The 17,657-nt window shown below is 33.9% G+C and overlaps 1 protein-coding gene across 1 annotated transcript; it reads left to right on the top strand.

The window, feature by feature from the left end:
- The first annotated feature begins 2,937 nt into the window (after positions 1 to 2,937).
- On the top strand, positions 2,938 to 12,694 carry LOC145306065 (uncharacterized). The gene is made up of 10 exons (XM_080147996.1): positions 2,938 to 2,975; positions 6,070 to 6,146; positions 6,999 to 7,072; positions 7,612 to 7,698; positions 8,229 to 8,502; positions 9,023 to 9,079; positions 9,675 to 9,733; positions 10,648 to 10,675; positions 11,741 to 11,818; positions 12,216 to 12,694. The coding sequence occupies exons 1-10, from the start codon at positions 2,951 to 2,953 to the stop codon at positions 12,264 to 12,266; spliced, it is 810 nt and encodes a 269-aa protein (XP_080004122.1). The 5' UTR covers positions 2,938 to 2,950; the 3' UTR covers positions 12,267 to 12,694.
- Positions 12,695 to 17,657: the final 4,963 nt, after the last annotated feature.

Genomic DNA, 17,657 nt, shown 5'->3' with positions numbered 1-17,657 from the left:
ATCATTGAATGTTGTTGGCATCCATGGATTTGTTGTGGTTACTACTGCACTTTAAAGGGACAAAGTACCCAAACTTTTGATTGAGTACCCAATAATAGTTGGCCTTGCACTGTAGGGACAAATACAGAAAATTTCAACTGCTAGTTTCAGGGAGGAAGGGATAGAACTTTGGACTGTAAATTACACTGGTACCCAAAGTTTTATAACCATGCATTTTTACTTATGCTAAAAAAACTTTGGGTACTTTTATTTGTTTCAAACTTAAACCAATAACTTTATCTTCAGAAGGGATTATTTGGTTTATCATAATTGGGGGTGATATATATCAATTTATCGTCCATTGTCTTATCCCTTTAGATCCCTGGCTAGTATAATTTTTCTTTAATTTGTCCCTCTTAATTATGATTTACTTTATTTTCCAGTATGGCTGCGAAACCGATTATTATCCGCTGGATTAGAACCGGTTTCAGAGCCATTCTGAAAATTAATGTATAGCATCGTATCACAGACAATTTTCCAATAATATTATAATAAGCTTTCTTTAATACGATGCTATATATTATTGTCTTTTTAGCTTTGATAGAAGTATTTTTTTATCATTGCTTTTGAAAGATTTTATGATTTGCCATTTTATGTTATAAAAACACAGTTTTTCAAAAAATATTCTGTTTCTTGCTTGTTTTATATGAAAATCATTTCCTCAAAAAATATTTTTTTTTGGAAATTTCGTGAACTTTTATCGTCGATCTAATTTCTGTCTCATCGTGTGTTGAAAAAAAATAACAAAATTTGTATGTTAATAAAAATCACTAATCATGTAGCCTCATGTGTATAAAGTAATAAGGATTTTTTTCTCTGTAGCTTAAGATTTCTAAAACTATTTAACTGATTGAGTTCTCCTTCTTATGGCAGATTCTTTTAAGCCCCTGTATGGTTTTAGGCTATTTTCCTGTATGGTTTTAGGCTTCTTTATATATCTATTCAGGTTTGGTTTTAGGCTATTTTCCTACTAGGAGCGCAGCCGCTAGTAGACAGAACAAGAAAGAATTTGGTATAATTTTGTCTTTTTTTGATAATAATAAAACTGACGTTTCAATAAAGATTCCAAATTCATTTTATTTCTGTTTAATATCAGGGAGGGAGGGGACATTGGACTGTAAATTATACTTAAGTGTTGTCTAATTCGCTGGTTCAATACCTTTGGTTACTTAATTATTATTGGCGGGTTTAAAACTTAACAATCAACACTTTTAATCTACAGAAGGTGTAATTTTGTAAATCTTCATAGTTCATTGGAGGTGTAAATAAATTTATCGTCCATTGTCTTATCCCTTTAGATCCCTGATAATTAATATTATAGTCATATTATCTATTTTATATCTTTGTTATACTTATTGAATTGGGATATTCATTTTTTACTTTTGAGTATTTATTTAACATTTTAATACAAATATCAAATGCATTAAAAATATTTCCAGGTATAAGTAATAAGAGCGAAAAATAAGAATTTTTGTTAACTAAAAAGTTTTTTTTTCTCAAATAGGTATCCCCCCAAAAAATAGAAGTTAAATTTCCTAAACTATGTTTTTTTATTTGCATAAGGCCAAATAACGTAAAAAATAACAAAAAAAAGATTATGTAATATTATATTAGAGAGGTTTAATAACTAAGGGGGGGGGGGGGGTAGGTTGTGCTAAAAATCCGTAAAGGTGTGAGTTTTAAGGCTTAAAAACAGTATTAGAAAGATAATATTCTCTAAATATGTGTATTCCTTATTGAAAAGAACTATAGACAAAAAAAGATTTTTAAGTTAACATAAAATTTATCGTTCTACTGTTTTTAAGCCTTAGAATTCACACCTTTACGGATTTTTAGCACAACCTACCTCCCCCTTTAACTGACAAAAAGGTTTTATTATTAGGATGTTAGCTATAGGTAAGGTCAGGGTTAGGTTAGGTTAAGTTAGGTAAGGTAGAATTAAGTGGCAAGGAGAAACTTGAAACCTTATGTGTTATATTCATCTAAGGAGGGAGGAAACAATGAACTGAAAATTACACTAGTCCCCAAAATTTTCTTATTCGACAGCTCAAAAACCTTGGGTATTTTTAAACTTTGGTTGGACTTTAGTTTATCGTCCATTGTCTTCTCCCTTTCAACCACTCTTATTTAATCAAAAAAGATTTTATATAAAAATATTTGTATAATGTTTTTTAATATATTATTGTGATTAATTGTGGAGTATTACTGTTATTTGGAGAATATATCGTTTTTTATTTAATTTTTTAACTTTTATTTCCTAGTGATAAATAAAGGGAGGGAGGGGACACTGGATTGTTAATTACACTGGTACCCAAAGTTTTATGACATCATTATTTTATTCATTTGCTTAAAAACTTTGGGTACTTACACTGAATTAGTAACAATTGAAGTGGTAATCTTGTTTATCATCATTGGGGATGTATAATATCAATATATTGTCTTATCCCTGTATATCCATGCTGACTGGTTGTTAGCTGATTTAGTGAGGAAGAAGGATTAAGAATGAAATAAATCTACGAAAACAAGAAAAACTTAGTTACGAAAAAATACAAATATCAAGAATACGAACAAGTCTTAATTTGAGTACTAAAACATTGTATAGTTGAAATAAAGATTTTTAAAATACTATGTTTTTTATTCTTGTTTTATTAATTTGACTCCCATGTAATCGAATCATAATCTATGCAGTTTTGCAACAAATTTGTATTCAATGTTTATTAATTTTCCAAATTGATGTTCTGCTTATTGATAACACTCTACAAGAGTTACTGTTTGTTTATCCTTTTAACTTCGTTTTTATGGATGTGGTCATCTTTGTTCTCTATTTCTTTATTCTAAAATCTTAGAATGGGAATACTTTCTAAATAGATAATATTATTTAATAAAAATTTCAGATTTAACGAGGAACGAAATGATTTTGATAAATCAATCCTCAGGTAGGTAAAGTTTTCAAGTACAGCTACTTGTGTCAAACTCGCTTGTTAAGTCTAAATAACACAAATTAACGGATTTATTTTTGGTCTGATTTTGTACAGGAAAAATTGAGGGGACATTGGGCTGTTTATTACACTAATCCGCAAAGTTTTATAATACCGTTTCCTTATTCGTTTGCTCTACAACTTTGGGAACTGTTATTGAATTTTTATAGGTTGGTTTATTAAGTTGAGTGTCAAAACGTTTCAACCTCTAATTGTAAAATACAGGATCGGCAATTGTGTGTGTCATCATTGGGCTGGGGATGTATTGTACATCCATTTATCGGCTATTGTCTTATCCCTTTAGCTCCCTGAAATATTCTCTGCGTGTACATAAGATTTCAGGGGTGTATATTCTGCATTTAATATTTGTGAAAATTGTCTTTAATATTATGCTATACATGATTTGGATCTACTGCAGTTCACGGTAAAATATTGCTGGTAACGAATATTGCTGAAAATCAATGAATTTTAAAGGCTGCTAGCTGCCAAACGGTTGTACGTACAGATCATACCCGCACACCATTTTAAGCGGTATAAGAAGGCCTACAAATAATCTGGAATAGCCAAGATCCAATGATGCACAGGGAAAGCTTCACTGAAGAAAAAACGCGTAAAATAGGCCTTTTTCGCGCATTTCTCTGCACTGCGAGATAATTATGCATTATTGATTTATAGCTATTCCAGATTATTTGTAGGCCTTCTTATGCCGCTTAAAACAGTGTGCGGGCATGATCTGTACGTTTAGCCGTTTGGCAGCTAGCAGCCTTTTAAATTTATAGATTTTTAGCAATATTCGTTACCAGCAATATTTTACCGTGAACTGCAGTAGATCCCATGATTTTTCATTATGGTTGAGAAGCAGTGTTAATCCATTGGATATAAAAGTTTCTAAGTCATGCTGGAATAGTTATTTCTCGCATCGTATTATAAACAGCTCACTGGTACCCAAAGTTTTATATGAACCCCCCCAAACTTATTTACTTACAGGTTTTCCGCCTTCTATTGGGTGTCAGTTCTCATTGGATGATGACAAGCTTACTGGTACCCAAAGTTTTATATGAACCCCCCAAACTATTTACTTACAGGTTTTCCGCCTTCTATTGGGTGTCAGTTCTCATTGGATGATGACAAGCTTACTGGTACCCAAAGTTTTATATGAACCCCCCAAACTATTTACTTACAGGTTTTCTGCCTTCTATTGGGTGTCAGTTCTCATTGGATGATGACAAGCTTACTGGTACCCAAAGTTTTATATGAACCCCCCAAACTATTTACTTACAGGTTTTCCGCCTTCTATTGGGTGTCAGTTCTCATTGGATGATGACAAGCTTACTGGTACCCAAAGTTTTATATGAACCCCCCCAAACTATTTACTTACAGGTTTTCTACCTTCTATTGGGTGTCAGTTCTCATTGGATGCTGACAAGCTTACTGGTACCCAAAGTTTTATATGAACCCCCCCAAACTATTTACTTACAGGTTTTCTGCCATCTATTGGGTGTCAGTTCTCATTGGATGATGACAAACTTACTGGTACCCAAAGTTTTGCATAAACCCCCCCAAACTATTTACTTACAGGTTTTCTACCTTCTATTGGGTGTCAGTTCTCATTGGATGATGACAAACTTACTGGTACCCAAAGTTTTATATAAACCCCCCAAACTATTTACTTACAGGTTTTCTTCCTCCTATTGGATGTCAGTTCTCATTGGATGATGACAAACTTACTGGTACCCAAAGTTTTGCATAAACCCCCCCAAACTATTTACTTACAGGTTTTCTACCTTCTATTGGGTGTCAGTTCTCATTGGATGATGACAAACTTACTGGTACCCAAAGTTTTATATAAACCCCCCAAACTATTTACTTACAGGTTTTCTTCCTCCTATTGGATGTCAGTTCTCATTGGATGATGACAAGCTTACTGGTACCCAAAGTTTTATATAAACCCCCCAAACTATTTACTTACAGGTTTTCTACCTTCTATTGGATGTCAGTTCTCATTGGATGATGACAAGCTTACTGGTACCCAAAGTTTTATATAAACCCCCCAAACTATTTACTTACAGGTTTTCTACCTTCTATTGGGTGTCAGTTCTCAGTGGATGATGACAAGCTTACTGGTACCCAAAGTTTTATATAAACCCCCCAAACTATTTACTTACAGGTTTTCTGCCTTCTATTGGGTGTCAGTTCTCATTGGATGATGACAAGCTTACTGGTACCCAAAGTTTTATATGAACCCCCCCAAACTATTTACTTACAGGTTTTCTGCCATCTATTGGGTGTCAGTTCTCATTGGATGATGACAAACTTACTGGTACCCAAAGTTTTGCATAAACCCCCCCAAACTATTTACTTACAGGTTTTCTACCTTCTATTGGGTGTCAGTTCTCATTGGATGATGACAAACTTACTGGTACCCAAAGTTTTATATAAACCCCCCAAACTATTTACTTACAGGTTTTCTTCCTCCTATTGGATGTCAGTTCTCATTGGATGATGACAAACTTACTGGTACCCAAAGTTTTGCATAAACCCCCCCAAACTATTTACTTACAGGTTTTCTACCTTCTATTGGGTGTCAGTTCTCATTGGATGATGACAAACTTACTGGTACCCAAAGTTTTATATAAACCCCCCAAACTATTTACTTACAGGTTTTCTTCCTCCTATTGGATGTCAGTTCTCATTGGATGATGACAAGCTTACTGGTACCCAAAGTTTTATATAAACCCCCCAAACTATTTACTTACAGGTTTTCTACCTTCTATTGGATGTCAGTTCTCATTGGATGATGACAAGCTTACTGGTACCCAAAGTTTTATATAAACCCCCCAAACTATTTACTTACAGGTTTTCTACCTTCTATTGGGTGTCAGTTCTCAGTGGATGATGACAAGCTTACTGGTACCCAAAGTTTTATATAAACCCCCCAAACTATTTACTTACAGGTTTTCTGCCTTCTATTGGGTGTCAGTTCTCATTGGATGATGACAAGCTTACTGGTACCCAAAGTTTTATATAAACCCCCCAAACTATTTACTTACAGGTTTTCTACCTTCTATTGGGTGTCAGTTCTCATTGGATGATGACAAACTTACTGATGAACAAATCAAAGAGGAGGAGGTATGCGGCCCCTCGGGGCTAACAAAACTGGTTTTGATCTAATAGACAGCTTTCCGCGGATAGTAAAGTGTATGATTATAAGATCCTAAATTTAGGCAGTTTGGTTTTGACTTATAAATTGATATTCTGCTAATTAAGTTCTGACACTCTACAAGTGTTAATGTCCGTTTGTCTTACTGTCTTATTTTAAAGCTTTGGTTTTTAAATTATACTGGTACCCAAAGTCTTTTAAACTTTGGGTACTTTTAGTGGCTGGTTCCAAAATAGTTAAGTTGTGTGTAAACTTTTCAACCAATAAGTTTAGTCTACAGAGAAGGGGAAATTTTGTTTATAATCATTTGGAATAAACTCATTTCCACAATTTATCGTCCATTGTCTTATCCCTTAAGATCCCTGGTAAGTAGAAAGTAAGGTCGAGGCAGGTTTTTGGGGGTCTACCTATTAAAGCTTGAAATAATAGACGCTTTAACACCAATTAAATGCCTGCCCCCCCACCCTTACTTTTATAATATAATAAATTGAAAATAGGGGGAGTTTTAAATTTGTTTGTTTATTTTTAGTTTGGTTTAGGACAGCCCTGTAATAGTTATAAAGCTTTACAAAGTGTCTCAAAAAAAATTAGGGATGAGAGGAGAAGTGGGAAAGAAAACCACTAAAAAAGAGATGGATAAACCCTCATTTTTATGACGTCACTTGGCTGATTTTTAAAGACACTTTGTTAAACTTCAATGGTTATGTATAGGGTGGAATAATTACTTACCCCACTTATTATTTCAAAATAAGGGATGGGTGGGGGGGGGGGGGGAGTATCAGTATGAAAATAAAATGCGCGAAATATTGTGAATAATCTAGGAAAAGAACGAGAAAAGAAATCAGCTGATCAAGATATTCCTGTCCGCGGAGCTGAAACAACAATTAGCCAAGGAAAATAAATCATAGCATTGCTTCAAGTTTATTTGTGTGACAAATAAATAATGACGTCATACAATACAAATGACCTATGAAAGGCCAGTATAGATTGCAATTAACTTATGGTTATATGTATACTGGCCTGTCATTGGTCATTTTTATTGGTCACTTGGGAGGTGGTCGACTTCCCCCCCGCCCCCCCCCCCCATTTAGTGCTCCTAAAGGTTTCTAGTGGCGTAGCCGTTAGATATTTTATTACAAAGTAAAGCGATGTTTAAGATCTCAGTAACCACTGAACCTATTGGGCTCTACTCTTCAGGGAATATACCTAATGGTCCTGTGGATAGTTTTAGGCGATTTTCTTAGGGGATGGGACACTCTCACCCCTAAAAAAAGTCATTCCCCCCTACTTTTTCTTTTAAAACTATAATTGAAAATGGGGAGATGCCTTTCTCAACCACTCTGAAATGCCCCTAGAGGCTTCAAGGGGGGGGGGGGGCGTAGCTACTAGTAATATATATATAACAGCAATGCTATTGATGTTTTCACCCAAGGAGAACCAAGAATTTGAGGCAACCAAGAAAATCTTGCAAAATGAAATTGAAATTGCCGAGCAGATTGTCGAGGCTCATAAACAGCAATGGTAATAACAAATTTTGTAAACAAAGTAACAGGATGTCTATCTGTCTATGTCTGAGTGTCTGTTTGTAGCTTAAGATCTGGCTTAACGCCGTATATCGACATATTTTCTTATTTACAGTGAATCTTCATACTAATAGGTCAAGGAAAGGTTTGTAACTATTTAGTTTAGGTGAGGGTACCTTTGTCCTCGAAAGAGAAATCACCCAATTAAAAAAATCCTCTAAAATAAAACATAATTTCACTAGCTCTTCTTGAAATAGAAAATTTAAGAAAGTGTCTACTCATTTTTTCACCTTGAATTTAAAAAAAGAACTTTTTTCAGGATGGCTTCGAATCCGCTGGATTATAACCAGTTTTCAGCCATACTAAAAAAAACATGTATAACATTGCATTACAGACAATTTTCTATGAACATCAAAATGAAAAATCATAAAATTAATACCATTTTTTTTAAGCCTGGGCCTTAATTTTTCATTTTTATATCCGCGCAAGCTGTCCATAATACAATGCGCTAAATAACTATTATTTCAGCCAGGCAAAGCTGCAGAGTAGCGGAAAGTCATATGGTAGAGGATATGGTCCTCCTCCTACAACAAATAAGACCAACAAACATGGCGGCGGCTACGGCAGAGGAGTTAGACCTATACACGGCGCCGGAAATTCAGCTCCTGGAAACTCATGGAATAAAAATGGCGGGAAGAATAATAACGGATACAAATATGGCGGCCATATTGGGTCTGGAAAGAAAGATGGCGGACACGCCCATATCTCACGTGCAACTGCTGAAGGATTTATCAGCAGACAGGTAAAAGTCAGGGAGGGAGGGGCATTGGCCTGTAAATTACACTGGTACCCAAAGTTTTATAGCCAGATTACAAACTGTCTGTCCTTTTGTTGGGGATTTTGTATTCTTCGTTGCTTCGTTGGACATTGTATTATAGATTTCATTGGTACCCAAAATATTTGAACCTCTTTATCTTACTTCATGGCTAAAAACCTTAGGTACTTTTTGGTTCTAAACTAGTTGGTAGTGTTTAAACTTATCAATCAACAGTTTTAATCTACAGTAGGGGCAAATTTGATCATTGGGTAAAATCATCATCATTGGGTACGTATATTAATTTATCACCCATTGTCTTATCCCTTAAGATCCCTGACATATTTGCCTCTAGGGGTATCTAGAGAGAAAGTTAAGAAAGCTGGAAGAGGATCATAGTAGGATTATCAAGGTTTTTGGGTACTTTGAATACTTTGGGTACTTTGAATACTTTAAATACTTTGGGTACTGATATTATACCAATTCATTGTGACATATTTGCCTCTAGGGGTATCTGGAGAGAAAGTTAAGAAAGCTGGAAGAGGATCATAGCAGGATTATCAAGGTTTTTGGCGGCGCTTTCACATAAAGTACCTTGTTGAGCACTGATAACCCCCCCCCCCTTAATTCTGCCTGGGGCTAATTGTCCTAGGAATCAAAATTACATTATGGATGACAACATCCATAAAAGCAAAGGTCTAAAATCAGAAGGAAGGATAAACAAATAATAACTTAATAAACAGAACATTATTTTTTTAGTTTAAACAAAATTGTACATAAATATGTTGCAAAATTGCGTTTGTACTGTAGGCTACAGTACAAGGGTATACTTTTAATTTTAGGATTTGATTTTAGATTATTAATTTGGAATAGTATTTTCCGAGATCTGTACCTTTAAACTAAGAAACTTTATATGATAGGATTACTTTAGATTGGGTTAGGTCATATTGAGCCACTGTGTAAACCCCGCATTGTTAAGGTTTTCCCATAAGGTTAAGGCATGGAAGGAAAGAAAAAATTTCAGTATAGGTTAGATTATATTGGGTCCTGTGAAATCATCGCATGGTTAGGCTTTTCCCATAGGGGTTAGGCATAGAAAAAAATTTGGGGTGTCAATACTCAACAAAGAACTTTGTATGAAAGCACCTCAACTTGGAAAGGCCCTGCAGACTGTCCGTGGCATCGACATGAAGATGAACAACAAGTTTGTCCACAGGAATGGATGTATTGTACAATATACATTGGACATTGAATTATTGAATTTTAAATATATAAAGGTTTCGTGATTTTCTTTCTCTAACTTTTTGCCTCTTATTCTAAGTCTGTTTGTCACTGTCTATCTGTCTGTGTCTGTTTGTAACTGTCAGTCTATCTGTCTGTCTCTTTTTCAAATCAAATTTTTGTCAATGTCTGTCTCTTTTTGTCTCTTTCTGATTAGTCTGTCTCTAACTGTTTCTGTCTGTCTATCTGTTTCTGTTTGTCTCTGTCTGTCTCTATCTGTCTCTACCTGTTTCTGTCTGTCTCTATCTGTTAATGTTTGTCTCTGTCTGTCTATCTTTCTCTGTCTGCTTTGTCTTTCTCTATCTGTCTCTGTCTGCTTTGTCTGTCTCTATCTGTTTCTGTCTGTCTATCTGTTTCTGTTTGTCTCTGTCTGTCTCTACCTGTTTCTGTCTGTCTCTATCTGTTTCTGTTTGTCTCTGTCTGTCTCTATCTGTTTCTGTTTGTCTCTATCTGTTTCTGTCTGTCTCTATCTGTTTCTGTTTGTCTCTATCTGTTTCTGTCTGTCTCTATCTGTTTCTGTTTGTCTCTATCTGTTTCTGTCTGTCTCTATCTGTTTCTGTTTGTCTCTATCTGTTTCTGTCTGTCTCTATCTGTTTCTGTTTGTCTCTATCTGTTTCTGTCTGTCTGTATCTATTTCTGTTTGTCTCTGATGATATAACAGGAGGAAAAAATATCGTCAATTTAGGTTGCAATTTTTCCATGCATTTATTGGTTGGGCCGTTTATCCAGTAAGAGGAAAGAGGATGGGGTAAAGGGGGTTCATTATTTTAGCCCGCTACATAGTTCACTTCATCTTGGAACATGAAAATCTGTTACAAGATCCTCATAATAATACATCCATGTCCACAGGAAACTCACCACTATCAGCATGCACAAACAGGCAAGTCTTTTTACGATAGTCAAGCTTTTTACTGTTTTTTTAATGTCGCTTTTTGGCTGTGCTTAGTTTTTTGCTACTGATGATTGCAGTCATCCTTGTTTCAAAACAAAAATACCTTAATTTTTATTTTCTTGACTTTTTAAAAGCATTTGATAGACATTTTAGAATCCTTTTATGAAAGTAACAGGATGTTTGTCTTCCTGTCTGTTTGTACCTAAGGCTATCGCTAACTGTTGAACCGATAAGGTTCTTCTTTACAGTGTAGCTTTTTATAGGTCCAGCATAGCCTTTCAAAGTGGGAGTAAACGGATTTTTACCCCCATAAATCTTTGAAACATTTTACCACCCTCAAATTTTTTTTAAAATGCCCTACTCAAACCTTTGAAATCCCTCATTTTACCCCTCTCAAAAAAAAAAGCTTTGAAGTCCCTAAGGTCCAGTAAAGGTTTATAAAAATATTTTTTTTTCTTTTTAAAAAATAACTGTAAAGTGTAGGTCAACCTTCTTAATGATAATAAAAATGAATCAAAATTTGATAGATAGATAGATAGATAGATAGATAGATAGATAGATAGATAGATAGATAGATAGATAGATAGATAGATAGATAGATAGATAGATAGATAGATAGATAGATAGATAGATAGATAGATAGATAGATAGATAGATAGATAGATAGATAGATAGATAGATAGATAGATAGATAGATAGATAGATAGATAGATAGATAGATAGATAGATAGATAGATAGATAGATAGATAGATAGATAGATAGATAGATAGATAGATAGATAGATAGATAGATAGATAGATAGATAGATAGATAGATAGATAGATAGATAGATAGATAGATAGATAGATAGATAGATAGATAGATAGATAGATAGATAGATAGATAGATAGATAGATAGATAGATAGATAGATAGATAGATAGAAAGATAGATAGATAGATAGATAGATAGATAGATAGATAGATAGATAGATAGATAGATAGATAGATAGATAGATAGATAGATAGATAGATAGATAGATAGATAGATGAAACAAAATGTATTTGTAATCAGGAGTTGCTTGGTGAACTAACTAAAGAGAAAGCCGCTACAGTGGATGATTTACTGGTGTGCCTCAAGGTTCAACTTCAGGTCGGGAGTTTATATTCTGTACAAGATTCATTTATTTTCCCTGCTGCAAAAATTTTTAGCTCCCCTTAGTTTTTTTCCACCAAGGAAGGGGAAAAATATTTTCAGAACTCTTATCCCCCCTCTTACATACCTATTCTCTTAGTTTTTTTTTCACCTAGGAGGGCGGAAAATGGAAAAAAATGTTTTCAGTTCATTTAATTTTACGAGAAAGTGTCGTTTGAAGTCAAAAAAATCCATCTCTTTTTGGGGGTTTTCCTTTCCCACTTCTCCTTTCATCCTTCCTTTTTAGACGTCACACATGATACTTTAGGCTTTCTCAATTTTACATTCCCTCCCCCCAACCACATATTTTTTTATTTTTTTATCAACCCACACAGAATATACACCCCTGCTTCAGGTCGAAGACAGGATTAATCATGTTTACTTCCAGTCTGCAATAGAGAATTAAGTGACTTTACAAAGTGTCTCAAAAATCAGCCATGTTACGTCATAAAAATGAAGGAGATGAGAGGAGAAGTGGGAAAAGAAACCCCTTAAAAAGTGTTTGATAATCCCTCATTTTTTTGACGTCACATGGCTGATTTTTTAGATACTTTGTAAAGCTAAGAATCCAATTTGAAAAATCCACCAATTTTTTTTATTAACAATATGTTTTGTAATATCGAATAGGTTGAAAGATTTTTTAGATACATCTATAAAAGCTTTAATTTCTTAACTTCAAAATTAATCTTTACATCTTTAATGATTTTTTAGTTTTGATTTGTTCTCACAACATTCACTTAAAACTAAAAATATTTTCATTTTTTGATTTTTTTCGTATACCCATTTTATAAATATTTTTTATATCCTTAAAAGTGTTTAGCATTTTTTTGCCCTTTTGAAAAGAAATGCATATAGTTATTCAAAATGGCATCATTTTTCATGTGATTCTGTCATTTTTTACATATAAACATTGTACATTTTTTAAATGCAATTTCGTGAATTATTTTGATGCATTATATGTAGTATATTAAAGTTCCAAACTATACAGGGTTGTATATTCTGCTTCGGATTCTGAACTGTAAATATTATGTAAATTATGCTTTTTGTTTTGTTTTTGTGTTACAATAAAGTATTTTTTTTTCTATTCTATTAAATTTCATAATATAACTAGTACATCAATTACGTGGGGGGAGGGGAAGTTACTCAAAAATCATCCATGTGACGTCATAAAAATTAGGCAGATGCGAGGAGAGTTGAGGAAGAACCCTCCTTAATGGAGATGGATAATCCCTTTTTATAATAATTTTTATGACGTCACATAGCTGATTTTTTAATCACTTTCTCCCCCCTACTCAATAACCTCACATGGGGCGTGGCTGCTGTCCAACAACCCTGGATAACTACACACACGGGGTATTAGGTTAATTAACATCCATCAGCCAACCAACTCTTTGATTGTGCAACCTTTGGCAGGAAGTCCTAACTGTGCACGGTAATGCGTTGCACCTGTTTTAGGCCAAGGAATTCTCTCTAATCTAACTATTAATGTCGCCGCGCTCCTGACATAGCAGCAGTAGGAACCATTTTCAAAGTCTTTAAGTTGTGATACTTTTAAGCAGAGATTCGAACCTATCACATCCCCAACGACAATTATATCCAAGAGTTGCCAAGTTACAATTTTGCAAAATCACAAATTTGGTATCCACGTTGTATTTTGAAATTGCAATTTCTTCCAATTTTAATTGTTGCGCCCCCAGCGTCGTATGATAACAAGGATGACAACATCCACAAAAGCGAAGCTCAAAAACCGTAGGGCACATGAACATTAATACTTGTAGAGTGTACGAATTGAATAAGCAGAATATAAATATCTATGTCTAAACAAAATTGTAAGTAAACTTGTTGCCAAACTTTGAAATTTAGGATACTGATTAAGGACATACTTACATTTTTAGGACTTAATTATAGAAAGGCTTTGCTTATAACATTGCACCTTGTTTGTAAAGTAATAGGAATCAGTATTTCAAAAACCAGATGAATCGGACAATTCTATCATAAAACAAGGATTACAACATCCATAAAAGAGAAGCTCTATAACGGTAGGACAGACTAATATTAACAATTGTAGAGTGTCAGAACTGAATGTACAAAATATTAATATACATATAAGATTTGACAAAATTATACGTAGATTTGTTTGTAAAACTTCTTAAATACAGATTTCTGTTGAAGGACATACTTACATTGTTAGGACTTGAATATAGAGATGCTTTGCTCAAAATATTGTTACTTATTATAATAGGAATCAGTTATCAAAAAATCAGATCAATTTGATGATTTTATCACATACAAAATTGTTTTTAAACAAGGATGACAACATCCATAAAAGCAAAGCGCTGAAACGGTAGGACAAACGGACATTAATACTTGTACAGTGTCAGAACTGAATAATCAGAATATAAATTTGTATGAGAGTCGATGCAAAATTGTAAGTAAATTTGTTGAAAAACTGCTTGATATAGAATACTGTTTATGGATATACTTACATTTTTAGGACTTAATTATAGAGTTGCTTCGCTTATAATAATGTACTTTGTTGTCCCAGGAATAAGCATACAAAAAATCAGATCAATCGGATAATTAGATCATATAAAAATTTGATGTTAAAAAAGTTAAAAAATCAACATGTTTTAAATGGACGTACATTCTGGTAACAATTGTAGAGTTGGTACGCTTTCTAAATTGTACCTAACTACTACAGGAATCACCATGCAAAGTTTAAATCTATAGGACAATTCTAACATGCCTAAACAAACGAATAAAGCTATCCGTTACGGACGGACTGACCGACCATAATTATAGAAAAGCTTTGCTTTAAAAAATTTGTTGTACAAAAAGTAAAAAATCAACATGTTTAAAATGGACGTACAGACATTCTGGTAACGACTGTAGAGTTGCTGCGCTTTCTAAATTGTACCTAACTACTACATGAATCACCATGCAAAGCTTGAAATCGATAGGACAATTCTAACATGCCTAAATAAACGAATAAAGCTATCCATTACGGACGGACTGACCGATTCTAATTATAGAAAAGCTTTGCTTTTAAAAATTTGTTGTAAAAAAGTAAAAAATCAGCATGTTTTAAAGGGACGTACGGACTTTCTGGTTACGATTGTATAGTTGCTGCGCTTTCTAAATCCTACCTTACTGTTATAGGAATCATCATGCAAAGTTTGACAAATAGAGCTAATTTTTACGGAAGAACGGACGGACCAACCCTAATTATAGAAAAGCTTCGCTTTTAAAAAGTAAACACACATATTCCCATACACACACACACACGTATGCAAGAAGATTAATACACACAAACAGACATAAATAAATAAACACACACACAATATGCTTTCGAGGTTTTCGCAGAGAGAAAGAGAGAGAGAGATATAGATAGTGACACACTGAGAGTGTTAAAGATAGAAAAAGAGAGAGCGAGGCCAAACTAATTTTTTCCCAATAATTTGGTTTTAAGCTACCTTTTTTCTTTTATTTCGTAGTGCAAGTTAATCTATAACTAGTGTATAAAAATATTGGATGTATTTTGCCAGTGTTGGATGTATTTATGGCATGAGAATCGATTTTACTGTCATTTATACAGTAAAAATTCAGTTTGTCATAAATACATCCATTGCACTGGCGAAAACACATCCACTATAAATTTGCTGGATGTGTAAATGGCAGTCCCCCGTGTCGGTCCGTCTGTACGTCCGTCAGACATTAGATTACATACTTTTTTCAGGGAGGGAGGGGACAATGGGTTGTTTATTATACTAGTCTTCAAATGACGTTATTCGTTTTCTTAACAACTTGGGGGACCTAAGTAAATTTTGATTGGTTTATTCAACCGTTTGATAATAGTTATTTATAGCATCGTATGTTGGACAGTTAAAATGAAAAATTAAAAGTTTAAAACCAGTTTTATAAGCCTCAAGGGGTGGAAAATGGTCTTACGAATTCGTGGAAAATTGTCTGTAATACGATGCTATATTCATGATTTTTCAGTATGGCTGCCGAACCTTTTCTAATCCAGCGGTTTATCGTCGGTTCCGAAGCCATACTGAACATATTATTTAAAGACAGCTTTGCAAAGATAAAAATGTGTGTTTAAAAATATTCCATAGAGAAATAAGGGAGGGAGGGGGTATTTGGATGTTTATTACACTAGTCCCCAAAGTTTCATAATAACTTTATCTTATTCGTTGGCTTAATAACTCTGGGGACTTATTGGTTGGTTCATTTAGTTAAACGTTTCAACCAATAATTGTAATCTACAGAAGGTGTAATTTTATGTATCATCATTGGGGATGTAAATCATTATATCGGTCATTGCCTTATCCCTTTAAATCCCTGCTTAAACCTCTCAGGGAGGAAGGGAGTAGTTAATGACAATTAAATTAATTCTTTAATTTTGATTGGTTGATTTACTAAGTTAAGTGTTCAAACGTTTCAACCAATAATTTTTACCTATTAAAAGCAGGACTTATTGAATTTTTAAAGAAGGACAGAGGAAGCGGGAGAGGAAAAGAGTGAGAAGGAGAAATACAGAGAGAGAGAGAGAGAGTGTGTGCGTGAGAGAAAGAGAGAGAGAGATAGTGAGTGATAGAGAAAGAGGGAGAGATTGAGAGAGCAGGACTAATAAAGTTTGGGGGAAGTATGGTAGGGGGAGTATGGTGGTGGTGGGGGGGGGGGGGTAATAATTTCTCGTATATCTTCCCCCTAAAGTCCCTGGTATGGCCTCCAAAGTTGTGTGTGATGCATCAATATTTTATTTTCTACTAGTACCAAAGCAGTGAATAATACAAGCAACTATTGAAATCTAGTGAAAAGGGGTAATTTTGTTTATTGTCAATACATTGTCTATACATTGATTTTTACACTGGTACCCAAAGTATATTGCAGTGGTACCCAAAGTTGTGCTGCATCAATATTTTATATTCTACTAGTACCAAAGCAGTGAATAATACAAGCAACTATTGAAATCTAGTGAAAAGGGGTAATTTTGTTTATTGTCAATACATTGTCTATACATTAATTTTTACACTGGTACTCAAAGTATATTACAGTGGTACCCAAAGTTGTGTGATGCATCAATATTTTATATTCTACTAGCACCAAAGCAGTGAATAATACAAGCAAGTATTGAAATCTAGTGAATAGGGGTAATTTTGTTTATTGTCAATACATTGTCTATACATTAATTTATACACTGGTACCCAAAGTATATTACAGTGGTACCCAAAGTTGTGTGTTGTGCATCAATATTTTATATTCTACTAGTACCAAAGCAGTGAATAATACAAGCAACTATTGAAATCTAGTGAATAGGGGTAATTTTGTTTATTGTCAATACATTGTCTATACATTAATTTTTACACTGGTACCCAAAGTATATTACACTGGTACCCAAAGTGCATCAATATTATATATTATACTAGTACCAAAGCAGTGAATTATACAAGCAACTATTGAAATCTAGTGAAAAGGGGTAATTTTGTTTATTGTCAATACATTGTCTATACATTAATGTATACACTGGTACCCAAAGTATATTACAGTGGTACCCAAAGTTGTGCTGCATCAATATTTTATATTCTACTAGTACCAAAGCAGTGAATAATACAAGCAACAATTGAAATCTAGAGAATAGGGGTAATTTTGTTTATTATCAATACATTGTCTCTACATTAATTTGTACACTGGTACCCAAAGTATATTACACTGGTACCCAAAGTTGTGCTGCATCAATATTTTATATTCTACTAGTACCAAAGCAGTGAATAATAGAAGCAACTATTGAAAT

Source organism: Acartia tonsa, chromosome 14 (assembly GCF_053477335.1).
Source record: "Acartia tonsa isolate MP-2025a chromosome 14, ASM5347733v1, whole genome shotgun sequence".
NCBI classification, from domain to species: Eukaryota; Metazoa; Arthropoda; class Copepoda; order Calanoida; family Acartiidae; genus Acartia; species Acartia tonsa.
Note: the sequence above shows the minus strand (reverse complement) of the source record. Positions and strands in the feature narration are given on the sequence as shown.

Bases quoted from the DNA above. Each gene is read 5' to 3' on its own strand.
- LOC145306065 (XM_080147996.1), top strand. From the start codon at position 2,951: ATGATTTTGATAAATCAATCCTCAG. The intron at 6,147-6,998 runs GTATGCGGCCCC...TGAATAATCTAG, and splicing joins AACAAATCAAAGAGGAGGAG to GAAAAGAACGAGAAAAGAAA. The intron at 8,503-9,022 runs GTAAAAGTCAGG...ATTTGCCTCTAG, and splicing joins AAGGATTTATCAGCAGACAG to GGGTATCTGGAGAGAAAGTT.